Raw genomic sequence first — 26,371 nt, forward strand, 5'->3', positions numbered from 1 at the left:
GTTCTTGGGTTGTGGCCAAAAACATGTTTCGTGAGGTCACTGTGACCTTGACCTTTGACCACCAAATTCTAATCAGTTCATCCCAAGTGTATTTTTGTGTCAAATTCAAAGAAATTCCCTCAAGGGGTTCTTGAGTTATCACATTCACAAGAACGAGACGAATGCAAGGTCAGTGTCACCTTGACCTCTGACCACCAAAATCTAGTGAGTTCACCCTTAAGACCACTTGAACATTTGTGCCAAATTTGAAGTAACTCTCTCAAGATGTTCTTGAGATATCGCATTCACAAAAATGACACTGGCAAGGACAGACCTCCGGCTTCGGCTATTACGGATCCATAAAAAGGAATCAACAAAGACTTTACTTTCAGACTGTGAGCTTTGTTTGCAGCAGTGATACAGTTATTTTAAAGAGTGGATTGCACAGCACATATATAGCATACATATCTTGTAGGTAGTTACACAACAAATTTACTTCCACTTAATGAATAATTACAGCCTAAATAACATGTTTTATTTATGAATGATAGATTAACAAGCAAAAACAGTAAATGGTGGCAACAATTCATCTTCATTCTGCATGACCATAACCATTGTCAAAAAAATTCTCCAATCTATGAAAATATTCTTTTAAAATATAAAATATTTATAAGTAATAAATACATCACAACATTTATAGCCATCACAGTATAACATTTTGACTGGCTAGAAGAACGACAGTATTTTCTGTATACAGATATATTTTTGTATCTGCTTTGCTTGTTAACAGGGGCATACAGTGTGCACACAAAATAGCAGGTAATACTTTTCTCTTTTCATTCTCATATTTGCAGAATGGTAATTAGTGGAAATTACGCACGTCTGTGTTTTCACACAGTGGAATATATTTCTCCTCCAACAAAATCCATGAGTTTGTTAGTCAAGAATGTTTTCAGTCTTGTAATTTGCGTTCCAGCTCAGAGAAAACCTTTGCGTTGATTTCATCCACTTCATCTTCCACCTGGGCAAAATAAGACAATTGACAAAAATGTTAAATGTGACAAAAAGTCTATAAAGCCGTATTTAATTTTCTAATCTTGCAAAAAAATATAATCTGTACAGCTGCAAGGAAGTAAGCAAACTGCGCCCACAGATTGAAAATTTGCTGTGTGTTTTCAATTTCAATGCTTAGCCTTGAGACTCTACAATTTGTTGTAAACTTTGCTTTGCTTGGTTTGTTTTTTTTTGCTTGTCTTGCATAGAAGGATTAAAATTGCATTTTGTTGTACAGCCCTGTCTTGGATGATGAAAATAAATTAACCTTGAGTTTCCTGCATACAATGATTTAGTTATCCATACAGCAATTTTTGAAACCAATCCCATCATGAAAACAACAATAAGGATTGGTGTCAAAAAATCTGCATACATCTCTATTAATCTACAAAAACACACCCTACCAAAACTTGAAAATCACCTGTTCCACATTGTCTACTTCTGGAATATAAAACTGCAGCATGTTCTGGATGCCGTTCTTCAGGGTAACTGTAGAGCTGGGACACCCTGTGCAGGAACCAACCAGCTTCAGCTTGACTGTGCCATCATCAAACCCCTTATATATCACATCGCCTCCATCCTCCTGCACTGTTGGTCTTGAGAGGAAAAAAATATATATCAATTTGCGCAGAACAGTGCAATACAAAGGACAGACATTAAGTCTGCTATCTCATCACAACTGCAACAGCACTGTGAGCATCACTGATAGGAGTTCTGAGTACAGAAATATTTAATCAGGATTGAAATATTAAATGCGCAAACTATCAGCAAGCTATCCTATTGCAACAGATGAAAAATAAATAAAATAATTATCAAAATTGCTCTAAAACTTCTAGATTTGTACCTGATTCTGGTGTCAAGAAGCTCCTTTATCATAGATACAATATCATCATCATCTTCAGAATGACCTACGATAAAGAAAACATGATGTATAGTGTCAATATATGGACACAACATATAGTCAAGAGCTGCATAACTTAAACTAATAAGAGCATGTTGCATACTCACTGCTTTCATGGTGCACTGCACCTGTTGTTATCGGCTCACCACTCTCAAAGAATTTAGCAATGGCCTCCACGGCATGACGCTTAATGTCTGTCCATTCCACATCCTCATCAGTCTGACAAGAGAACAAAGATCTCCTGTGTTGTCTCATCACAACGTAATAAAACAATGGAATCACAAAGATAAGCTGTAGAGTACATTTAATACTTACTTTAGTGACTGTGATGAAGTCCGGGCCAAAGAACACACTTTTTACTCCTTCAATTTCAAACAGGTCCCTGAAAGAAACATGTTATCACATTATTGTTCAACCAAAACAAAAAACACACCAATGACAGAGCAGAGCGGGTCATGTTAGGTAATCTAGTCATAGCAGCCTTCACTCGTGCTAACTTTTATCACGATGGTCACGATTTCTTCTGATGTTGTCCTTTTTTGACAAGACAAAATGTATCAGCAAACAACACGTCACATCTAGAAAATGCATTCATGTAGTCACTTCCTTTAAGACACAAAAACCCTGGAGTATCACATTTATCACTACAGCATGTACTCTTCTACTAAGCAACTCCGTCAGTGTCAGATCCTGAAGACACAACCATGGATAGCTCAATGAAGATAATACAAAGCTGAACTTTTTTTTTAAAAAAGCAAGAATGAAGACGCCACAAACTCATATCGCTTATGTATCTATTTCAACTTATACGGTTCAACATTTTAATTCCTTTGCTGAAACAATCTTAATAAGCAGACATAAATGCATCTGAGTTATGAGTGTGCAGCTTTTTTGATCTTTGCCTTAACTCATTAGAATAAGTGCCCCTTTCTTTTGAGTTTCGTTTTGTGTGTACACTATGATTTCTAAACATGTAACACACAATCAATGTGCAAATACACACACACGCGCGCGCGCGCACACACACACACACACACACAACTTTCTGGTCCTGGTGCAGTCCCACCAGTGTGATTGTTGTGTCTGCCTTTTAAATTTTCTATTTCATAACATCACAAACAGCACAATGTCAACACAACACAATAGTAAAACTGGCACACAACCTGGCTAAGGATGAACATTCAGCGGAGCTCGGAGTGGGAAAGTCAAGCGTCCCACTTCCTAAGACAGGTTTGCCAGGGAGAAACTTCAAGCTACTGGGATTTGGAGTGTCTTGAGTCTGGATGGAAAGGTGTCTCACTGAAAGATATTATAAAAAAAACTTCTTAGTAAGTTTTAATTGTGTTTTTCTGGTCTACATTAAAGGGTAACACCACATACATTAAGAACTGCAATATGCTTTTTGATGGTCTAGGAAAGCTGAATCGATATTTGTGAATCTTAGCTACTCTCTCTAGTAGTCTCAAACTGGTGATGTCATACAATCAATAGTTTGGAGCTGCTCCATAGACAATGAAGGGTAGACTGTTTTTTTTTTACCCACGGGATATTTGTTTTCTATTTTATACCCAAATGAGCTTTATTCTATTGTAGTGTTCTCAGTTATGAAACACAAAATGTCCCCATATACTCTGATCATTCCCATGGGTGCTCCCAATGTCTCTCAATGTCATCTTTAACATCTTTCCCAATTCACTGTCTAAAATATGAGTTTTAGCACTTTAGCACCAGCTTTTGGATTTGGAAAGATGTTCTGCATGTTTACTGATATTTTGTGTTAGACCATTAGGAATAATGTATGAATTTGGAAAATTGGTTCCCCTTAAGCCATGTATTAAGCCAAACAAGATGACCTACAGGTAGTGAATGCCCTACAGTAAATGAATAGATTGTCATCCACCTGTATACAGTGTAGCACATGTCAGGGTTGGTCCCTGGTGCAAACTGCAGACTGATTCAATGAACATAAGACGCAAACAAAAACATAGAAATTTGAACAAGACAAGATACAAAAAATATAGTGTAATAATAGAAAAAAGAAGAATAACTAAGTGTCCAAACAATGATTTCTCACCTGAGAAGTGTGTGGTTCCGGTCCCGGGCAGAGGCGGAACTTTTCTGAAGATCTGGGTCGAGCACTGTGAGTGGTATGAGCATCTGGCCCTGACAGGAAACCTTAAAAAGCAAACAACATTTGACTCATTATCTGTCAGTCGACATATGACTTGACTTAATTAGTTTCTGGAGGCAGGATTTAGCAGTGTTAAATCAGGATTTTAAAGTACACCCCCACATACAATTAACGTTATCGAGGTGCTTTAACATTTTACTGACATTACAATTCACAGCCTGAGCTAGCTAACGTTAGCGGCTATGTTACATGCTTGTCACCTGGAAGAACAGATATGACATCAAAGACGATAAAAAGTGGAAATAACTAACGTTAAACCAGCTGTTTTAATGTGGACGGATGGAGATAAAGTGACAAACTGTTTTGTGTCGCAGTTTGGTTGTTAGCTAACGTGCTAGCTAACACTGTCATCTCAACCACACCGTCTGAATGTCACGTTTCTGCTTTACACGAGTATCACAGCGTTATCATGTCGGCAGCACAAAAACTGTGCTATACTATATAAGACAAATGTAGAGTTCAAACCTAAAGTGAGTCGTATTTCTTGCCCGTAACAACCACTGAAGACCCCATCTCATGTGCGTCGCCATTTTGTTTGTTTTGAAAATGAGGACCTCGTGTGGTAGACTGCGCACAGTCCTGATCAGGACATTGATCACATATCTGGAAGTAATTTATTGGTTGTAGGCAGAGGTGGTGCATGAAGTAGCTACTTTAAAGCCACAGATTTCTTACCACAAAATGACTTAAGTAGAAGTTAAAACCACCTATTACTTGAGAAAAAGTCTTTAAGTATCACATATTTTCTGTTCTTGTACTTATGAGAATGATCTGAGTATATGGGTACATTTTCTGTTTGGAAACTGAGAACACTACAATAGAATAAAGGTTATTTGAGTATAAAATTAAAAAAAAAAACATATCTGCCTCTGATATTAACCTTTCTGTAGCTTATTACCAAAGTGAAACAATTTAAAAAATTGTTACAAGAAAGAAATAGCCTATAGGATAAAGAAATAATAAACAGAAATGTTCAGAACTAAGATTAAGATCATTCAAAAGTTAATTATTATTGATATTATTAGTCATAAACAGTTAATATCAAAGAGTTATTTTAGGCTACAGACAAGTATGTTTATTTCATTTTATTCATATATTCATATTTACTGTGACTATCGTCAAAATAGTACGTTGAATATTTGCATTGTAGAACAATTTACTGAATCATCCCTATGCTTTAGCTTGCAACGTAATACAACCTATAAACATAGACCCTCTCACTACAATATACAGAGGAGAGAAACATAGAATAATTAAACAAAAATAAAAAATCAATGACTCCATGTCAAACACAATATGTCCTTATACCACTTTTTTACAGTTGCTACTATAGACTGGTTGATATAAAAAAAAGAAAAACCTAAAATAAATAAATAAATAGATAAGCCCTTTAGACTATATGTGCCCAGGTTGTTTTTTCTCACTATAACAACACCTAAACCTGACAGCAGAGCTCATCAGATTATTTACTTTAATTAACCCAGTAAGCCTAATTATGGTCTGTGTAAATACCACGGTTTATTGATCAATTGCGAGAAGTTCCTGTTATTGATATTGACTTTACTTTAGTATAAGTAAGTATACTTATAAGTAAGTAATTTATTAGTTGTAAGTGGAGGTGGAGCATGAAGCAGCAACATTAAAAGCTACAGATTTCTTACCACAAAAAAGTAGAAGTTAAAGTCACCTATTAGAATATTTCTTGAGAAAAGCTCTTTAAGTATCACATATTTTCTATACTTACACATCAAAAGTTATTTTACTATTTTAAATGTACTTAAGTATTAAAAGAAAAGTACAGATTTTTTTTAAGCATGCGGTGAGAGTTTAGATTTTTTTGTAATAGATGTTTGTAATGTCTACAACACCTTAAAAATGGAACCTACATTACACTTGAAGATAAACACGGTCCTTTTTAAAACTTAAACGATTTAAAGAAAAAAATCAAACCAAATCAAACAAAATGGAAAAAAAAAATAGGCCTACCTACAAAATGTAGCAGAGTCAAAAAATAAAGAGCATAAAGCAGAAAACGGAAAAAATACTCAAGTACAGGTCTCTCAAGACTGCACTCAGTGGATTTAATGTGCTTTCCACCGCTGGATGACAGGTAAAACAAAGCATGACGCTTAAACACACTCAGCATTCCTTACATAACTGTCATACAGAAATGCTGTTTTGCTCTAATATTTATCTGTTAAACTCTCATATTCAGTGTGTATTCCCATTCTCACACATCTGTTGGAAGAGTTCACCTGGTAGTGTAAAGCCAACTCAACATACAGTGGCTGATTTAAAATGGTGCATTAAGAATAAAACAAACAATGTGAAAGCTTCAAGAAAGCCAACCCCATGTTTCCCAACATTTGTTCTGACACGGTAAGGTGGTGCTTCAAAGGAGTGGCAGAGACAGAGAGACTCACATAAAAGCAGAGCTGCATTGTGGATGGTGGAAGACTGTCACTCACTACAACTGTGACTGTGTGCCTGAACTACACCTTTATCATTCAGAATTGGGACTTTATTTTTTTGTTCTAGCACTAATTGCTCTACAGATATGAGGCTGACTCCATGAGGAATCTACAAATCCCTGAAGAGGTTTACCACTGAGTGCTTTGAAGACACCTGGATTAAAAGTTTTAATCTGTTGTTTGCCATTTTCACAACCAAGACATGGTGCTCTGGATTATCTTTCCCATCTCCCTCTCCCTGGTGTCCTTCGTCGGGACATGGAGTGTGTAAGTTAACCAGAAATCCACACTTCCTCATTTGACTTCACATCCTGGTGAACATTAATTTGTTTTAAGTACAACTCATACTCTGCCTCTGCTTGTGTGCTTATGCAAATGTAAAGTTTACAGTAGTTTTATAACTTGGGAATCTTATTAGTATTATTCACATCTTATAAAAAAAAGTGTGTAGTTTAGAGCTGTAAGTGTTTGGATAATGTGACTCCAGATTACTGCCATAACAGCGACACATCTGAGCTACTTCAAGATTATTGAGATTAGTATTTGATGATGTATTTGTGGCAGATAACATGAGATTCCAGTAAACTGGCCTTAGACAAGAAAAGATGAGATAGTATCATGTTATGTTTGGCAGACATTTATTCCACTTGCTTTCATTATATGATTCCATGTGTGTGCTATCTGCCAAAAGTCCACGTCAGAGCAGCCTGAGAAAACAAACCCGCTGCCTACACTTGAGCATATGATGAAACAGCCCCCTAGATAGGTGTGAACTGCCCTGCCTTGTGTGTCCTTTGCAAGGTGTGCATACCAGACTTTCAAGAAATACCATGAGCCAAAATTGTTCACTGTAATATGTGTACCTGTAGATCTGCTTCCCGTAAATCTACGTGTTATTCGTGTTGATAATCCTTACCCTCTGTTAGTCATTAGTTACCACCCATGCAGTGGCGGTTGTTGGACATTCTTTCTTTTAATTGTTAGAAATATTTGTATTTGTTTTGTGATGAATCAGCACAGTTTGGTACTGCTGATGATAGAAGCATTAAAGCATAGTAAGCTTAGTAGGTTATTATCTCTTCTATCCGTGGAAGTTTATTCCCATTGGGTTTAAAGCTGTGGCTCCCAGCCTTTTTCCTTTTTTATCAATGAGTAAACTGACAACCACTGACTAAATGACATAGTTTGTGGATATCTTATATTATATTCAGTGCATAACAACTGCAGTGCAGAACAGCTGATAAACTGCACAATGAACCTAAATAGAGAAAGCAATGACTGTAGGAAGTTTGTGCGGACAGATTATTTTCTGTGAATTTTACATCAGACATGAGTTTTCCTGTCATTTTTAGGGATTGTTTTATACATTTCTCTGTCTGTTAATCAAACAGAATTCTTTTTTTTGACTGTTTAGTGTTTTTTTTCTGACTGACACCTGGACATTGTTCTGTGAGCTTTATGGTTGCTTTAACAGCGTGCCCTTACAATGCAGGACGAGGCTGAGCGTAGCAGAGTGGTAGAGAGTGAAGGCTCTGAAACAAGCTTGTGTATAGGTCATCTCCATGCCCTTATCCTGTGACTTTTTTTTGTTAAGTTTATATTTTAAATAATATTAACTTGAAAAAGTCACAATTATATTTAGTTTTCTTACCAGAATGAATATAATGCTGAGATATAAGCTTACTGTTTATGTATTCTCAAATTTTTCTTACACCCCTTAAAATCAAGAAGGCCTCATGACCCACCCATGAAGCTTTGGGTGACCCCTAGTGGGGCTCTGGACCCCTAGGTTGGGAACCACAGGTTTATAGAGTTAGAAAATTTGTATTCAACTTCCTCATAAATTGATTCAGTTAGTAGGAATGTGCTATTAATGACTAAGTGTCGATCTTAATGTTATGTGTCTTAATGTAATGTTATTTTATATTTTCAGATATGGCCTGGCCTTTGCCAACAAACATGTGTGCTCTCTTAGTGACTGGTGAGTCTTGTCTCATTATTAGTTGGCCAACAGTGTTTGGATGTGACATAACCCCGTTAATTTGTTTTCAGGGGCAATGGCAACTACTGCACAGGGAATCAGACTACTGGATGTTGTTCAGCTCCCACTATAAGGTGAGAATCCAGCTGACTTAATTTCACCTTTCACTTATCCTTTCCGCTGGCATCAAATTGTGAGATAAAATTAACTAAACATAATATGCAATTCTAGTTCAAGCGGAAAAAGCGCACCAGAAAATTCACTATTTACAGCCACGATCAACGCTGGAGCCTTTCTGTGTGAGTTTACCTGCCGAACATGTTATACATGGTATTATTGACATGTGTTTTAATAACTGTGATCTCCTCCTTAGTTCTGCTTTTCTGTTTTTTCCACCATGCCCACATTATGGAGAAACACTCATGTCATTCTATGATGAGCAAGGTTGCACTGGTGTTTGGTGTGGTGGCAGCACTGGGGGCATTTGCAGCAGGAAACTGTAATGTAAGTACTGCACTTCCTTATTAATGTTGAATACGTTTATTCTAGTTTTTCTACATTTATAACCTGTGAGAGGAATTCACCTCACAAACAATTAGCTGACTGCACTTCATAATGTTAACAATAAAGTCGATCAGCTTCGATTTGCACCTGTGCCGAAACAGCAAAGGTGTGCAACTGTTTGTTTTGTTTCATCTATAATGACTAAGAACACAAGCAAAGTAGACACAAGCTTGTACACCTCCTCCATAGGTTTTAAAGGGATAGTTAAAAAAAAAGTGAAAGCTATGTACTGATGTATTTTAGCTACCTAAAAAAAATCCCAACAACAACAATCTATGATCGATTTAAGTGTACAGTTTATTGAGAGTATTTTCACCCCTTTACTTTTGCATCAGATGGCAACAGGAAAGCAGTTAAAGGCCTCAGTTCCCCATCTACGCTTTCCTAAAAAACACAAGACTTAACTGAAAAAAACAGGGATTTTAGCTCGCTGAACAGAAGCTGCCAATCTACTGCTGCCTCAGTGACTTAGGTCGTTTGTGTTATTGTGTGACTTAAGACAATCCAGACTACTACCCATGCCAAAGTCACACAATAACACAAACAAAATGACTGATTGAGGCAGTGGTACACGAGCAGATACTGTGTTCAGCAATGTCGAATTTTGAAGAAAGCAATATCACGCTTCAGGCTTCAGTGGCTTGTTCAGTTCCTTATCAGACATCGCTGTCTGATGGAAAGGTAAAGCAATGAAAAATACTCTCAGTATAGCCTACAATTAAACTGATATAGATTTTTTTAGATGGGACTTTTTTAGGTGGTTAAAATATGTTTTATTGCTGACCCCATCCACAGCAGTGCATTGCTTTGCTTCCATATTGGACTCCAGTCTGCTTCTCTAAAGAGGAGATGATTTATTTGACCAATAAAAATGAATGTATTAAAGATCCAATATCAGCTCACGCACTGCATAATAAAGATACAGATATATCCGAACCATAAAACCAGTGCTTTCAAAAGGAGTAAATGGGTTATAATTTTTAAAAAAGCAACTGCAAAACGAAAGTTTTTTACTACAGTGTAATGGAAGACATTCACCACCCAAATGCTTAGTCTCTCTAAGTAAAAATGGTCAGGTGACATGTTTGCTTACCTGTATCCCAACTTCAGGAAGTGGTTTCAATCTGATTATAGTTTGGTATACATAATCTATCAAATATTTACAATAATCTCAGCCCTGATTTAAATTGTCTATTCATCTATTGACGCACTACTGTCTGTCCTCCACAGCCAGGTTACCTTGCACTCCTTCACTACCTTGGAGCTGCCATCAGTTTCACCTGCATCTGCTTCTACACTGTCCTGCTCACTTCGCTAACTGGCAGGTGCGTGCTGACTGGATATGAGAAGGTTCTCTACCCATTACGCATCACCTCCACTGTAGTTCAAACCATCGTCACACTCTGCTGTATCCTTTCATACATCATGGAGCGAAATTAACTGTTTCATTGTGTTGTATTTATTCAGTCAAACTTATGACTGCAGGTGTGCTGTGAGCTGTGGGTGGTAAAGCAGGCTGGCTGATAGTAAACATGGAAGGGTTCATTTGGTGTGGACGAAACAGGATATTTCAGCAGCTGCCTTCAGCAGTGACGCCAGAGTTAAACTGTCCAGCTGCTCTGCAGCACTACATTCCCTTTGTGCCATATTTGGATCCGGTCTGCTGCTCTGTTTACCAAGTGGGACAGGCCACAACATGACAGACACAGATATGAATTAACAACACGTTTAGCTGCATCAATCTTTAACCACTATTTTCATGTAACACCGTGACACAACACAAGTCCTCTCATTGAGCAGTTTAGGGTTTAAGCCCAAAGGCACGCTCACACTAGTTGGTATACACCAGAGGTGGGACCAAGTCATTGTTTTGCATCTCACAAGTAAGATTCAATTCTTTACACTAAAGTCCCAAGTAAAGACTGACAAGTCCTAAACTATGAATTTTGAATCCTAAACAAATCATAATGCGCTTAAAAAAACAAAAAAAAAAATGAATGTCATGGCTGCACTGACTTTACAAAAATCCTGCTTTTTGAAATGTATTTTATATTTATTTGTTAAAACAAATTTGTTTAGCGCAACAACTACGTTAATATTTGCCTCAATTTATTGTTGTTCAACGCAGTTGACCCCCTTTTTTGCACATTGTAATTCGTGTTTTGTTGACCACTGCATAGTTTTTGTAGGCTATGTGAACGATATTATCTTTGGTATCATTTATTTAACTAATGCTCAGTAATACATTGTTAGTTCTTCTCCCTCAAGTTGATTGGATGCTGTCAGATTGGTTCAAATAAGTGGATGCAGAAATTTAAGTGTCAACTTGTTGGAAATAAACTGCTACGGATATTTTAGGAAACAAAGGAGATCCAGTTATTTGTGGCGACATTCTTGGGGTTGGGGGAAGGTATCGAGAATATTTCAGTCAAAGGGCCCAAGTGAAGTTATAACAAGTCATTGGTGTTTACATCCAAGTCAAGTTGCTGGTCTAGTTTTAATTTTATTGAGTTTAACATCATCAAATTTTGACTTAAGTCTGACTTGAGTCCAAGTCATGTTACTTAAGTCCAAACCTCTGATATACATTTGCTTGCAATACTTGTCTGTATCGTAAGATGATAAAAAGCTGAAACCCTGAAGCATATGCTGTGACTGACTACCACAAACTGCTCCGTACATCCTTAACTTTAAACCCTTTAGATATGGTTTTATTTGCCCAGGACGAGTACTTTTACGTTCACTTGTCAGCCGTATTTGAGTGGATGCTCAGCTGTAACCTGGAGCTGTTTGAGCTCAGCTTCGCCGTAGAGTTTTGCTTCTTCTCATCCTTTATGCTCTCAAATCTGTTGAGCAAACGAGAGGAAGAGAAGCCTTTGATGATGACGATGTCCTGATATGAGGCGGCCAGGGTCCAGCGGAAGCACACGAGCAGTGAGGATGGACTGAGTAACACATCTGGAAAGACATCTGTGGCTGGACCGTGGCCTGAGGACAACTAATTTTTCCAGCACTCTGCTGAGATGGATTTATATCCATTTATGGATAACAACTTTTTTCCACCCTTTTAATAATATTGCCTAAAACTGAATGATTTTTTTCACTGGGCATTTCTGTTCCTTATTCAGTGCTGCATTTCCTATTCCTTATTTATTCAAACAAACTAGCTTGTAAAGCAATGAACAAAACATATCAGTCATCTGCCAACAGAACAATGAACCTGATGTGTCCTACTCTGAAACACCATATTTATGTTAATCAGTGTTTTTGTGCAATTACTTTTCATCGGATGTTGATATAATAAATAATGAAGAATTCCTCATTAGATAAACTGGTAACGACCAAAAGTCATGGAAACACTGTATCACTGATGTTAACTGCACATTATGGTACAGCTGTATGCACATTCATTACAGCTTTGGCACTTTAATAAAAGAATGACTACTGCACACAAACTATGGAGTCCTGTTATTCCATTCAGACATTTTAAGACACGCTGACGTCACAAGATCCTGTTTGACTGGATGAGTAACACTAACTGCCATAAGAAATATGTAATTCACTGACAGAAGGTACTGAGAGCAACGGCTCCAATACCTGAACAGGTTACCAATCCAGAAGTGTTAAGCACAGTCGATCGTGTGCAGTGCAGTGGGTGTTGTCTGTGTTCTTTCTTTTACAGACATTTTAGGTGTGGTCTCTGAAATGTATGTTTGTGCATGTGTGAGTCAAAGAACAAAAACTAGAGTGAGAATTTCCAAATGCAATTTACCTTTCAAGCAACTTAATGACCCTGAAAATGTATGAAGCAAAACATGTAACTTTTTTTTTCACATTTTTCATGAAAATGTAATAAATGAATCTTGTATTACCCAACCAGAATGGAAGTCTTTATCCAAAAACAGGTGCACATTCGCAATAGCTGCGACCACATAAATACATGTCCACATATTCTGCTGGTCACATTGTAATTAAAATCGGAATGATTTTATAATGTTTATTAGATGTATTCTAGTATGGATCAAACTGAATCAAAGTTGGATTTAAAAAATACAACTGGTTTAGTAAACTACATCAACTGTCTTCCTTCTTCTGGTGTGGGTAAGAGAATTACAGTTGTCAATACAAAACGCAAAATGGCCCTGTCTTGAGCCGATGCTTGGTTTATCCGTTTTGGGCTACTATAGAAACAACATGGTGGACTCTGTATGAGAGGAACCACTCCATATGTAGATATAAATCGCTCAAAAAAACACTTTTATTTCTCTGTGATTATAAATAAACTAATGTAATATAGTTTCGAATATTATATGCCATTTCTGCAGTTAGATGCCCTAAATCCTACACTCTGGACCTTTAATGGAAACTGAGGGTTCGTAGAGGCATAGAAACTGCACAACACTGAATGTTGAACTGACACAAATGATGTTAAGCCCTGACGCTGAGCACTAGCAGTCCGCTCCCACTTGACCTGAGAGGCCAGGCAAGACTGTAAACACCTCTGTAATATATTTTGGTCCTGCTGCATATATTGATTCATAAACAAGCACCAGTGCCTTATGTTCAATTGTGTGAATGACAGGAAGCCAGTGTAGTGACTTAAGAATCGGGGTGATGTCATCTGATCTCTAGCAGCTGCGTTTTGAATAAGCTGAAGCTTTAAATAGTATTTTTAGATATAAAAGCTTTATGACTTTTCTCAGGGTTGGTTGAGTCCCTGAACTTGACAATATTAGTAATGTGATAAAAAGCTGATCTTGTTTGAATATGGGGAAATGTATCACATATTGTGCTCAAGCTGTTTGTTACATAATGCAGGTGTTGCTCAAAATTAAGTGGGAATAAATTTAATTTTGTCAAATTAGGTTGTTACAATGTATTTTCTCTGTTTCTCAAGGAATGGGGATCCTATATAATTGTTTTCTTTGTGCCCAAGTTCAGAACAGGTTGTGAAAAATATTTAGCAAGTTTAAGACTTATTTTTCAAGGATTCAGACACTACAAACCATAAATGTCAACATATCAAGACAAAACAGACCTGGTTTTAATGCAAAGCACTTAACCTTTACTTGAAAGAAGGTAATATACATCCTGGAATTACAGATAATAAAAGATACATTATGAGCAAAATCATTTCACAATGAATATCATCTTTCCTGCATTGCATCAACCAAGAGAGGAGTGCGACATTATCTACAGTTTTTGTTAAAAGAAAACAGTGAAAAGCACACCTAATTCTGTCAGCATCTTTACTTTATGGTACACTGTAAAAAATGTCATCTATATGCAGTAGTCCACATTATTGACCTTGATAACAAAAAAGAGAAAAAAAAAACAATTTGAAAAAACACATATGTCATGGTTGTCTTTCAACTAAGTAATTCAACTGCAATGCATACATTATAAATAAATGTAAAGGGGAAGAAAAAAAAGTTGAAATAGTACTACAAGCAATATTCCACAATTCCAGCATGGCTGAAATAATAAGTGGCCTTAAATCCAAACCCTATACTTTGGAGTGTGACCACAGCTTTTACAAACCTTTAAGATACTGCAGATTCCTCAAGCTGGTGTGTCAGAAAGCCCGACTCATGCTTAACACTTCTGGATAAATCAAGTTAAAAATTACCCTTAAAATTTGTTCTGTGAAAAGATTAGTTGCCTACCATCTTGACCTGTGAGGTGAGACACAGTTTTTGTACGGAGTGAGAACTCAGCATGAGAAAAACACAAGGCTGAATAGTTAAAATTTTTTTTTAAAAACTCCAAGCCATTAATAAAAAAAAAAAAAAAAAAGCTTTTTCTTAGCTAAGCTAGGGGAGGTCACTGGTATTAATCACAGAACTCTTCAACTCTAAAAAGGAAATCATTTGTGTTCTCTAAGTCACTTGTGACATCTTGAGCAAAATCCTCCTTTCTGGCCTCTTCTCTATTTATAACCATCACCCCACTGGTTTCTCGTGTTGGGAGACGCTCCACCTGTACACACTATGAACAATTCTCTTTTCAATAAAAAGGAAAAGACACTACAGTAGTTGACAACTCAAAAATTATTACTGTGATGATGCGGTTTGGTAATTGTTTAAATCTACAGCAAGTTGAAATGGGGGGTGGAGGAGTTTTTCAAACAGAGTACATGTTCTTGGTGGTGGATCCACTCTTGCTGGATGTGTCGTCGTGTGACTGGTAGCCAATCATGGCTTTCATAGGGAGGTTCAGACGCTCTTTATAATTTTGCCTGTAAAAAGACAAGAAGGTGAGTGATGTGTGAAGTCTATGCTGACTCAGTGTCTCCATCTAGTGGTCGGCTACAGTACTTTCCATCACTACCTGCGTTAGCAAAGTGCTTCATGAATGACGAGCTGAAGACAAGCTCGAACAAGTGTAGACGTCAAAACGACACGAAAGACAAAAATTACGTAACCATTTTGAGACAAAGGCACGCGAGAAATAAACAAGTTATTAAAATGTAATAGAATAAATTTAAAAGCTATTACAACAGTAACTGGTAAAAAATGATGAACTAAAACTAGACTGAAGAACTAAAGAAGACAGCTTAAAAAGACAAAGAATAAAAATGATTAGAGTATGTTTAAATAAAGTAGGCATAAAAGCTATGAAAATAATAATTATTTTAATAATGGTAAAATTGCTGAATAAAAGCTAGACTAAAAACTAGTAAAAATTGATTAAAAACACAAAAAATAATGAAGTTAAATAAATAAATAAAATGAGCAAATAAAATAGTGAAACTAATAGGGGTATGTTAATAATTAACTGTTAAGATGTCAACCGACATTAAGAATTTTGACAGATTAATACAATCAGGAGATTGTAAAAATATATATTAAGAGATGATGAGACGGCGGATTCTGCCGCTGCCCGGGCAGGAGTTGAATGTTGCCGGGGCAATGCTATGATGTTTCTCATGAGAGACGACTACAACAGCCCTCAAAAAGTTAATGACCCAGAGGTAGAGGTGGACACCTCAAGGTCCATCTGGTTAGCACAAGCTAACACAGCAGCAGCGGCTAACATCCAACACAGAGTCCCATCAACAAGGTGACTTACCCTATCGTCATGATGGCGTCCCTGTTTTGGCAGTTGCTTGTCCAGATGGCTATTTTGTCACCTTTAGGTCTGACATTGACCACAGCTCCACACACATCTTCGCTTGCCTCATCAAAAGACTCACCGACTAAACACAACAGCTGCAAAACACAAATGTCACACAAAATATTAATCACGCTGCTCTCTGAATTAATCACGTATCTCAACTGTTGGAGGATGTAAGTTCATATATGAGCTGCTCCATGAACACATTTATCTTACCGTCTCCATCCAGTAGCGGTCAAGGTCGTTGTGTCTCTGTTGCTTATTCAGAGTCATCAGCCATCGACCTCCAAGCTTGTTCCTGTCGTCCTCCCACATCGGCTTGATCCCATCCTGACACAAAAAGTTGAAAAAGCTGTTTAACATGTCCTTAATAGACTCTTGAAAGTGTTGCAGTACTATGAATTTGCAATCAGAACTTTTATTTTGCTACATACTGCAAACACCCCAATGATTTGAAGGGAAACAGCTGTATTTTTTTAAGGCCTTACCTTAAATAAACAATAATCGCAGCCAAAGCCAAGTTTGCTTGGCTGCTGTATGTGGTTGTATAATCTGTAAAAAAACAAAAACAACAACACAAAATGGAGTTAAAAGTATCCTGTGACTTCAGTGACAGAATGAGCTTAAGCTGCCACTAAGTGTTGTGGTGTCTTTCTGCTCAGCTGCCTGTTCCAACAGAAGAGACCGGAGACTGAGCTCTGGTGGTGCGTGCTGTGCACTACATACAATTGAAAAGGTGCGCCAGTATTTATGACAATATTGAAAAGCATGCCTTCAGGATTACTAAATACCCTCGTGTACTGTAATACTGTGATACTGCCCAAACCTATTAACTAGTATTTTTTTCAAATACTACTGCACTTACAGGTGATGTGCAGACAAAAGAACATGTAAGCATAGAGAATATGGGAATCAAAGAGATGTGGTAGACTCAAGCTGCCTCCATCAGCGTTAGAAATAATTTTGCCTCGCATGGCCATATCTGGTTTGACTGAACCCATCATAGTTCCTCACTAAGGCTAAAAAAGGCTCTGAGTTGTTTGAATTTCTTTCAACCAGTCTTCAGTCTTGAGCCTCATTCCCACTGCACAAAAAAACAGCTATCACCCACTAACATCTGGCTTTTTAATGCAACGGGAATGCGTACAAACAGCTGACAGAAAGGCCAACTGACCCTCCAGCTGTAAGTTCAGAGGCAGTGGGAATGGAGCCTATTTACGTGTTTAACTGTGTTTAAAAATCCTGCGTGTACTTGCTAATTGAGGTGGGAACGAGGTATATGGCAGAGCTGAGCCTTGGATGCAGCGACAGTGGCTTTGCAAAATAGTGTTTTGGTTGAGAGGCGAGTTCTAGCATTTAAATGACTAAATCCTGCTAAATAAAATGCCACATAAGACATTTTTTAAAAAGTTTCAGCATGTAGGTTGCTAGCTAAGGGGTTGTTGTTATTTTTACGCACAGCAAGAAAATGGCCTGTCTATACAAGACCATTTTGAAAAGATTAGCAGTCAATAACCGGTTTTATACCCACATCCTTCATCCTGTGAGCCAGACTAGAAATAATGTAATGACAGGATAAATTATCTTTACACGCCACTTATCCCTCTATAAAGTGGCAAAATCATATTTGCATTGCATGATAGTAGAGAAAACTTACGCCCAAAAGTCTTCCACTGTGGCAAACTTGGAAATGAGACGCAAGTTCTCTGTCCAGCTTTTGCTCTTGTCATTTTTGAAATACCACAGGGCCCATCTGAAAGGAAAAGACAAGAATTAAAATACTCAGTATTTATAGGACTGTGTGAAAAAATGACTTAAGTACAATGACATGTACAATCATTTTCTTTATTTTACAGAAACAGTGTTATTGTTTTTTTGAACATCAAAAGTAGCCTGAGAAAATGTCTGAAAGGTTTTCCCTGTGAGTGCTATTGCGTAATAAATAAAAATACCTTAAGCAAGAGTCCTAATAATACAGACATGCAGCCTATTTCACAACAGAGCACAACAGCCTGTTACAAAAGCATGCATATCGATGCAGAAGAACAGAGAAAGCCGGCCATCATCAGCACTACAAGTGCAGCCTTTGTTTGTGACGGCCGCTGTTATTCTTTCATCTATTCCCAGGAGGGATGGGGTGAGCTGGGGAGGGGTGAGGGCAGTGAGAGGACATTAGCTGAACCCTGTGCCCCCCTCCCCACCACCTCACAACAGTAACCAACCATCAGCCCCACCCATGTGCCATAAACAGAGGTGTAAATAACTTAGATAAACCAGAGCATGAAAGTGTACTCGTGCCCATGTAGCAACTTGGGGTGACACATTATTACACAACAGCGTGGGAGAGACGAGACGGGATACGGGCGTGACTTCTCTGGTGAACCCAGGTGAGGACACAGTTTGTCCACCTGCCTATTTGTAGCATGTAAACAAACATGGCAGACAGTAGGTCAAGCTAGTGATGGATTATTGAGGATGTCACTATGTCACTAAATTCTATCAGACTAATACAGATCAACTAAAAAGTCTTTACAGTCCTGATCCAGGTAAGCCGTTTCCTCAGGCTTGGGTGGGGGACTGTATTGCCACACACAGGCGTGTGTGCTATTTTGGCTAACTGCTGGTGTTTTGAAATAAAGGCAACACAAATGGAGACAAGAATCATCCCAGAGGTTAAAAGACACAGTTATTATGTGTCAACACTGTGCTATGTAAAATCATACCTTGGGCTGCAACTGATGACTACTTTATTTGCTGATTCATCTGTTGATTATTTTTGTTGTTGTTGTTATTTTTTAATGAATTGATTAGTTGTTTTGTCTGTATAATGTGAAAAAATGGAAAATATTGATCAGTGTTTCCCAAAGCCCAAGATGACATCCTAAAATATCATATTGTGTCCACAACCCAAAGATATTCAGTTTACTGTCATAGTGGTATAAAAAAACTTTCAAAATATTCACATTTAAGATGATGAATCTGAGAAATTTTACTATTTTTTTCCTCGAAAAACGACTTGAGACAAATAATAATCAAATTAGTTGGCGTTTACTTTAATATTAGCAAACTAATCGATTAAACGCTGCAGCTCTAATCATGACACTTGAAAAGAATTACAATATTTTGAACTATCTAAATTACTGTTATCTTGAGGATTTATTTGCAGCTATTAGCTTACTGCAAATCTAAAGGTGTGTATGTCAGCCAGCAGTAACAAAAAATAGCAGTACAGAAATCCCCAAATAGGTCTAGGGTAATTAAGACTTTGTCACCTCATCCAGTCTAGTCTGCCCACAAGAAAGCACAGACAAGTTGATTTTTCCAGTACTAAACGTCCAGTGCGATATGTTTCTCAATCATCATAGTCAACAAAAATACTGGAAAAACTACAGGCCCAATTTTCATTAAACTTCTAGTTAATGTTTTGTGTTTTATGTAAAAAGTAATCATGAATACTACAGTATGTAAAATCATTGTTTCTTTTTTAAACTTCGAAATATTGACATATTGGGCCTTTTACGTCAACCCAGAGGATCTTTGCATTCCCTTCTAAAAGTCTGCAGATATTTCATCTGATGATATCTCTTAAGAGAGGAGAAGCCTTGGCTGACAGTAAAATCATAGAAGGATAAACTTAAGAAATATTATTGTTTGCCCATTAAATAGACTGTATATCAATGCAGAACATTTTCCAAAGCACGCTCAGGATTTCTTCCGGCAGCTGTTGGTTTCCTGTTATCTTAGCAGCATAAGAAAATCACTCTGCATGACTTGAAACTTGAAAGTCATCATGATGCCTACTTATGTTACAGCTAGGTAACTGAGATGTGCAGCATGTTCAAATCAATCTGTAGACTCACCTTTAAAACTATCGACAAAAATAAAAGCAGTTTTGATATTAATACTGTTGCGTTGCCAATTTCAAGTCTCTACAAGACGCTTATTATGTCCAGACAACTGACTAAACCTGCATTTTTACTGTTTTGAGTTCACTGAGAAGTTTCTGTTACCACATATGACTAAATCATATTCTCTTTCAGGTAACAAAATGCTTTTATACTTTTTATGCCACACCATCACCAGATTTATCTCACCAACATATTCAGCGCCAGTCTGGATTTGAGACAGCAACAGTGACATGGTTTGCTAAGACATGCACTCAGTTCCAGTTTAGTAGGCAGAGCTAGCTTAAGTTAATACAGTCTAATGCGACAGTCTTGCAATAAATTCCACCGTCATGAAGGTAATGATGTCCAGTTTTGGCTGAAGCTGTTTCAGAGATGTTGACTCAGCTGTTTGGTAATTCTGGAGGATGTAGTTTGTGGTGCTGTTGAGCTGTATTGCATTAAATAGACTCCTCCTCTGTATATTCTACAGGGTTTATTACAGGACTGCAGTAGAAAGCATTCGATTTAAGAGGTGTAGTTACTTTGCAACACACCGGTCTTTCGAAATTCAAAATAATTCCACAAACCATGACTTCCTTTTAATAAAAAACAGTTGTGATGCAAGATAGAAGCAACAACGGTACTCTAACTGCAGCGTCTACCATTAACCACCATTATTATGTTTAAATAAAACCTTTGCGACTAGAAGCAGACTGGCAGGATAACGTGGGCCGGGCTAGAGCAGCAGATGAGGACAGCCTTGACCTCTAAGCTGGGCTGAACAGGCAGAAAGGCCTAGAAGTGACTTACTAAGTGAACTATTCAGCATTTCCTAAACCGACAGTACAAAGCTCCTGAATAGGTCGTCACCACCACAGAACTATGATAACATTTCTAAAAGGACAATAGTGAACAATAGTTGCAACACTGACATGCAGAGTAGGAAGCAGAATTCTTCACCATGTGCTTCTGATTTAAACCTAAAACCGTCTCACATTATGTCATTTAGCTGTAAATGATTCACTGTGATGAATTTCTTGTGACTCTTTTCTTCGCTATGGCACTCTTCAACAAAATGCAAATATTCACCAGATGTCAAAAAGCAAATTTTGTAGGTCTAATACTCGCTCAAAATCATATAACCATAAATATACTTGTTTAAAAACATGTAAGTACAGTCAACACATCATCAGGGTCACTACAGAGATGCAGCTTAAGTATGTTCTCTACTCAGGGAGTATCAAAATCAGCAGTTAAACACGTTACATAAAAACTACATGGCAGTGGAGATTTCAAGGACTGAAAGTAAGTTAAAGACTTTCTCACAAACAAGACGAGATAAAATATCCACTAGATGTGGAATGTGCTCTTCAGAGTATAAAGGGGGTACGCAACATTTTTTTTTATTTGCCAAAGTTAAAATAAGTGTTAACATGTACTGCAACAAATAGACTTTTGACCTTATTCTACACAAACTTAAACCACTGAAAATATAGTCTGTTTTAGACTGTGTGTTACGTTACTAGTCTGCTTCTACACGGTGGGTAACGGCGTTTGCTGTTAGGGCTCCAACCCTCTGAAATATCTTACATGACTAAGATAATTCAGTGCCCTTGTTGGTGTCTTTTAAATTGTTTCTCAAGACTCATTCGTACAGTCTGGATTTTTTCTTTAATTTTTCTGAATAATTGTATCTGGCTCCTGTCATTACTTCTTTTATGCGCACCATTGTCCTTTTTTTCTGTTCTGTACTTTTCTGATGTTGTTTGCTGACTGTGAACTTTTATTTGATTGCTTCCTGCTTTCTTTTAAGTGTCCTTGTATGTGAAGCACTTTGTAATGGCTTTTTTGAAAGGTGCTATATTATTAAAGGCATTCTAGATAATTAGACTCCGCCCAATTATTTCTGTTATGTTCCAGCCGTGATATATTCTTGTGTCTATCTTGTGAGACAAGACAGACACAAGAGCACATTCTGGGACCTGTTTAACACCCTTAAAACATGTGTTACCAGGCATATGGCAATATTTGTTGCATTTGGAAACACTGCTTACACAGCAAATTCAGTATTGCAGGGGGTGTAGTCGAAGTCTCCACCAGTATGAGAATACTGCAGTGAGTGTTTGTGAGCACGGGCATCTTTCAGTTGCAATATCCTGTCAAACACAGCAGCAGCTGTTTTATTCTCACCTGTTTTGCAAGGGGTGCTTGATATACTGCTCAGGATTCGCAACAACTTGGCTGTCAGTTTGTTGTTCTTCGGTTTCAGGTGCTTTCTGCAGAAAGAGACAAATTATGTTGGATACCTTTGAATACAGAAGACATTCATTCAAAATGCGTCAGACACCCAGAATGTGTGCCGGCTTCATGCACAGCTGTGGTTTGGGATGTTTTAATATTTTCCTTATCTTGAGATTATGGCTAGATGTGGCCTTGTGGATACAGTCGTTTGATGTTGCTTAAATATCGTCTCCTCCTGAGCTGAAAATGATCATTACAAGTAACAGGCAGTTTTATAAACTGCCATTACTGGTCTGAAGAAATACGTTGCCCTTTGTAAGTACCTTAATGATTTCAAGCTTTAACTTTGAAAAGAAAAAAACGTTGTTTATAGTTATAGTAAAAATTGAACCACAAACAATAGAAATCAACCTGATAGGCCATCACTTCCACATTAATTATTTATATTTCGGGGACCACAGCTTTCAAACTACCCACTAAATAAGTTGTGTAACACTCACAAACACTGTAACACTTCCGAAATGAAAGTGTTAATTTTATCAGTAACTATTAACGTAAATATTTCACTCTAGTGTCCAGCACTGAAAAGTCAATATTTTCAACTTTTATATGCAACAGCTCATAGAAAACAGCTAGCCTAAGGTCAGTTGGAAATACAATTATTAAGTAAAATATACGCTAACGCTTCAGTTAGGTAAGTTAACATCGTTAGCATTAGTTTTAGCAGACGTGCTAAGCTAAAGCTAGAAGCTAGAAACACACGTGTCAAGATAGTCAAAAATGTCATCAATAATAACGCAGTACGAGCATTTAATGGTACTGGCGGTTGATTATAATCACCGTAGGATATTGACTCCAATGTCAAAGCGGATTAAAACAAATCATTGATTGTAGTTTGAATGAACGTCGTCCAGTCACTGAGTCCCTCCCTGCCAACAAAGTCAGGCACTGCCTTATCCATCACATGCTAACTGCTAACTGTGGTCCACGCCAGCTGACACATCTGTGAGCAGAAACACAGCCATTTCACCAAAGTAGTTGGCGCCGTTTAAGGGAGCCACGATTAAATAACAAAGTCGCCCGATATAGTGAAGATGTAGCGGGTATTTCCGTGAACATTAGTCGATTTTTTAAGCTATCTCTTGTCTCTCTTACCGGCTCGGATGTCGCCATCTTGACAGTAGAAATGTTCTGCCCGTTCAGCGCTTCTGCGTCACGCTCCAACCACTCACACACCTACGGGAGCCGAGAGAGGCCAGTCCGAGGCGGCTGACATGAAAGCAAGAGGGGTTTACTGAAGTAATGACTCAACTTTATTTAATATTTTAAACCCTCTGGTATCACAATGGACATTGTTTGTCCTTAGTGGCCTTAGGTGGTAGTAAAGCGATACCAGAGGGTTAATGTAGTGAGGTGTATTATGCTTTGTTTGTAAGGGTCTTATCTTGAGGTCAAAGGTCTAGGGATGATTATGTCTTGGAGTCAGATGAGTAGAATATTGATACTAGGCTTGTTGACATGGACTGTGGCCCCTTGGAGGTTATTTTTGTGATTGAACGCAATAGGTGAGGAATGTTTACTGATGAATGTGTAGATGCTTGTACCTATATAAGAGACCTGCATGAGTTGTAAGACAAGAGATTCGCATTGGTCCCCTGAATCTTCTCCCCGGCAGACCAAGGTGCCTGGTGGAAGCTGAATTTTGTTGTAATAAATGAACTCTTATGCAACCAAGTCGGTGTCAGCGGCGGTTTCTTCATTGTCTACACATCATTGCTACTTAGGAAACAACGACAGTAGACAACTAATACATAAATCTAGTAGATAGGTAACAAAAAGCACGACTTTGTAATTAATTAAAGCACTAAAATAAGAGTACTCAAAATAGAATCAGGAACTGAGAAATGCTATTATGAGGGAGGAAACACCGGGGGAGGAATAAAAAACCTATAGGTAAGAGATAAAAATAAATAAATATAACATTAATAATAAGTTCAAATAAAATACTCATAGATAAAAGTGGATAAATAAAACGACAACAGAACAAATAGTAATAGATAAAAAATAAAATAATAATAAAATAAAATAGTATATCTAGCAAAACAGACTAAAATGTATAAATAAATAGCCAATAAATAAATAGGCAAAGTTCAATTTAAAAAAAAGTCTGGTTTCTTGTCTAACAGTGTTCTTCTGGGCTCTTATAAATCCACCATCCATACTTTAATATATAGGCTTTAAAATGGACAGGCCCATCATAGTGTAATGTTAAATCAAGCTGGTATGACTGGTTATGTGATTGATAATGTGTATGTGATTCCTAATTTCCTCACTATGACCCTTTTGTTTCTCTAATAGTCCATAGGTCCTCAACCGTTCAAGGAATTTACTGTGAAGAGTAAGGTTATTCGGTATAACTCTACTTATATTCGTCACGATTGTGTTGGTTGTGTAACCACTTCAACATCATCACTCTAAGTGTAACTAAATTTCTGTATTCAAGGCCTACACCATCTGTTCACCACAGCCTACAACCTCACTTAACTCTGCCTCCCTGCCAGTCACTCATCTTTGTACCTCTGTTCAGTTTGTTTGCGCTATATAAATCTAAGTTGTTGTTATTATTATTGATATTTACACAACTCAGGACCACCATCGTTCTATCATTGACTAATTCACAATTCTTTATAGCTCACTTTATAATTAGCTGTAAATCGAGATTTCAGACAGTTATGACACATATTTCTGTGCCATCACTGACAAGAAACTAAAGTGTATTGTGCATACATTTTACACTGACAATTTGGACCCTCTCTTCTTTGTCAATGTCCATTATAGCTCAGCAACATCAGCCGGCAGTTAAATTCATTCAGAGGCAAACAAAGTGCATCCACTAAAGTACTGTAGTCAAGTGTAACTTTCTGATACTTGTGCTTTACTTGAGTATTTCATTTGACAATGCCCTGATTCTTCTCCACTACTTTTCAGAGGCAACTACTTGTAACTCTCCTTTATTTATTTGATAACCATAGCTACCAGATTATTTTTTTTCACAGATTAGATAATCAACAAATTATAACATAATATCATAGATAGAAATATGTGTTAATTTGTTGATGGAAATTCACAATCTAGCAGTACACAAAGGAATGAAATACCTCCATCAGCTGCAATATTCAGAATATGTACATCAATAATTATTGTTTAATACTGTGTTTATCATTCCAAAATGGTCCATTCTGCATAATGAGAACTATGCAGTATATTGTGATGGTAATACCATAGACTGTATAGGTTAATACTTATGTACTAATATTTGGATGCAGGACTTTTTAAAATATTTTTACACCGTGGTACTACTAGTTTTAGATTTAGTCACTGGAGGTTGCATACTCAGTTTTGAATCAGTCAATGAGTTCCACATTGTGCAGTATATAGATGTTGAATTTAAGGAAAAGATACTTTAATACTTTATACCTTGAGTATCAGAATTGGCATTAGTAGAGAAAAAGTTGGATCAGTGCATCCTTGATGAACAGCTTCAGTCTAACAATACAAGGGTACAAGGTAGATTTATTGTCATTTTTCTTAAATGTGGTTTCTTTCTTATAGAAAGAATTGTGAGACAGTTTCTAAAAAGAAAACATAAAATTATTCAGTATGATACAGTGAATGTATCTTGGCATTAATCTATAAAAATTATAGACAAAATACACTTTTTCCCCACTTACATTATTTCTCCTTTTGAATTGTTGTTGAATTGTGGCATTCAAAAAGGCCAGCGCGGTGCTATCAGGGCACACCAACCACATCCAAGTGCTGGTAAAATATGCAGGTTGTCGGTAGATGGCACTTACCAGCTAAAAAGACAACACAAAACAAAACAAAAACAAATAAACAACTGTAATCTATTGGGTGGCTAATTTGAACAACCGCTAGTCATTTGCCTGATTGATTAAAAAGTTAATTTTGCGCCCTGAGTGCTGA

The 26,371-nt window shown here is 37.2% G+C and overlaps 3 protein-coding genes across 3 annotated transcripts; 1 reads left to right on the forward strand and 2 right to left on the reverse strand.

Moving 5' to 3' along the window:
* Positions 1–360: 360 nt before the first annotated feature.
* zgc:110319 (uncharacterized protein LOC796111 homolog) lies at positions 361–4,681 on the reverse strand. Its single transcript, XM_042502258.1, has 8 exons — positions 4,590–4,681; positions 4,008–4,108; positions 3,097–3,232; positions 2,249–2,315; positions 2,041–2,152; positions 1,877–1,940; positions 1,454–1,628; positions 361–1,000 (listed from the first exon to the last, which is right to left on the reverse strand). Exons 1-8 carry the CDS (start codon positions 4,652–4,654, stop codon positions 932–934), a joined length of 789 nt encoding a protein of 262 aa, XP_042358192.1. The 5' UTR covers positions 4,655–4,681; the 3' UTR covers positions 361–931.
* A 1,861-nt stretch (positions 4,682–6,542) lies between these two features.
* si:dkey-228d14.5 (uncharacterized protein LOC796266 homolog) lies at positions 6,543–12,595 on the forward strand. The gene is made up of 7 exons (XM_042502175.1): positions 6,543–6,862; positions 8,529–8,576; positions 8,648–8,710; positions 8,808–8,875; positions 8,950–9,080; positions 10,371–10,548; positions 11,844–12,595. The coding sequence occupies exons 1-7, from the start codon at positions 6,798–6,800 to the stop codon at positions 12,035–12,037; spliced, it is 747 nt and encodes a 248-aa protein (XP_042358109.1). The 5' UTR covers positions 6,543–6,797; the 3' UTR covers positions 12,038–12,595.
* A 1,553-nt stretch (positions 12,596–14,148) lies between these two features.
* Positions 14,149–23,618, reverse strand: eif4e1c (eukaryotic translation initiation factor 4E family member 1c). The gene is made up of 7 exons (XM_042502655.1): positions 23,540–23,618; positions 22,334–22,419; positions 17,914–18,009; positions 16,745–16,808; positions 16,473–16,586; positions 16,212–16,351; positions 14,149–15,378 (listed from the first exon to the last, which is right to left on the reverse strand). The coding sequence occupies exons 1-7, from the start codon at positions 23,555–23,557 to the stop codon at positions 15,264–15,266; spliced, it is 633 nt and encodes a 210-aa protein (XP_042358589.1). The 5' UTR covers positions 23,558–23,618; the 3' UTR covers positions 14,149–15,263.
* Positions 23,619–26,371: the final 2,753 nt, after the last annotated feature.

The sequence above is a fragment of the Plectropomus leopardus genome, chromosome 15 (assembly GCF_008729295.1).
Source record: "Plectropomus leopardus isolate mb chromosome 15, YSFRI_Pleo_2.0, whole genome shotgun sequence".
NCBI classification, from domain to species: domain Eukaryota; kingdom Metazoa; phylum Chordata; class Actinopteri; order Perciformes; family Serranidae; genus Plectropomus; species Plectropomus leopardus.

Excerpts from the sequence above, each read along its gene's own strand:
- zgc:110319 (XM_042502258.1), bottom strand. The coding sequence starts at position 4,654 with ATGGCGACGCACATGAGATGGGGTCTTCAGTGGTTGTTACGGGCAAGA. Across the intron at positions 1,941-2,040 it reads TGCAGTGCACCATGAAAGCA|GTCATTCTGAAGATGATGAT; the intron begins GTGAGTATGCAA and ends TCTTTATCGTAG. Across the intron at positions 1,001-1,453 it reads AAGTAGACAATGTGGAACAG|GTGGAAGATGAAGTGGATGA; the intron begins GTGATTTTCAAG and ends TATTTTGCCCAG.
- si:dkey-228d14.5 (XM_042502175.1), top strand. The coding sequence starts at position 6,798 with ATGGTGCTCTGGATTATCTTTCCCATCTCCCTCTCCCTGGTGTCCTTC. Across the intron at positions 8,577-8,647 it reads GTGTGCTCTCTTAGTGACTG|GGGCAATGGCAACTACTGCA; the intron begins GTGAGTCTTGTC and ends ATTTGTTTTCAG. Across the intron at positions 8,876-8,949 it reads CAACGCTGGAGCCTTTCTGT|TTCTGCTTTTCTGTTTTTTC; the intron begins GTGAGTTTACCT and ends TCTCCTCCTTAG.
- eif4e1c (XM_042502655.1), bottom strand. Across the intron at positions 16,809-17,913 it reads ACAGTGGAAGACTTTTGGGC|ATTATACAACCACATACAGC; the intron begins GTAAGTTTTCTC and ends GTTTTTTTACAG. Across the intron at positions 15,379-16,211 it reads GACGCCATCATGACGATAGG|GCAAAATTATAAAGAGCGTC; the intron begins GTAAGTCACCTT and ends GTCTTTTTACAG.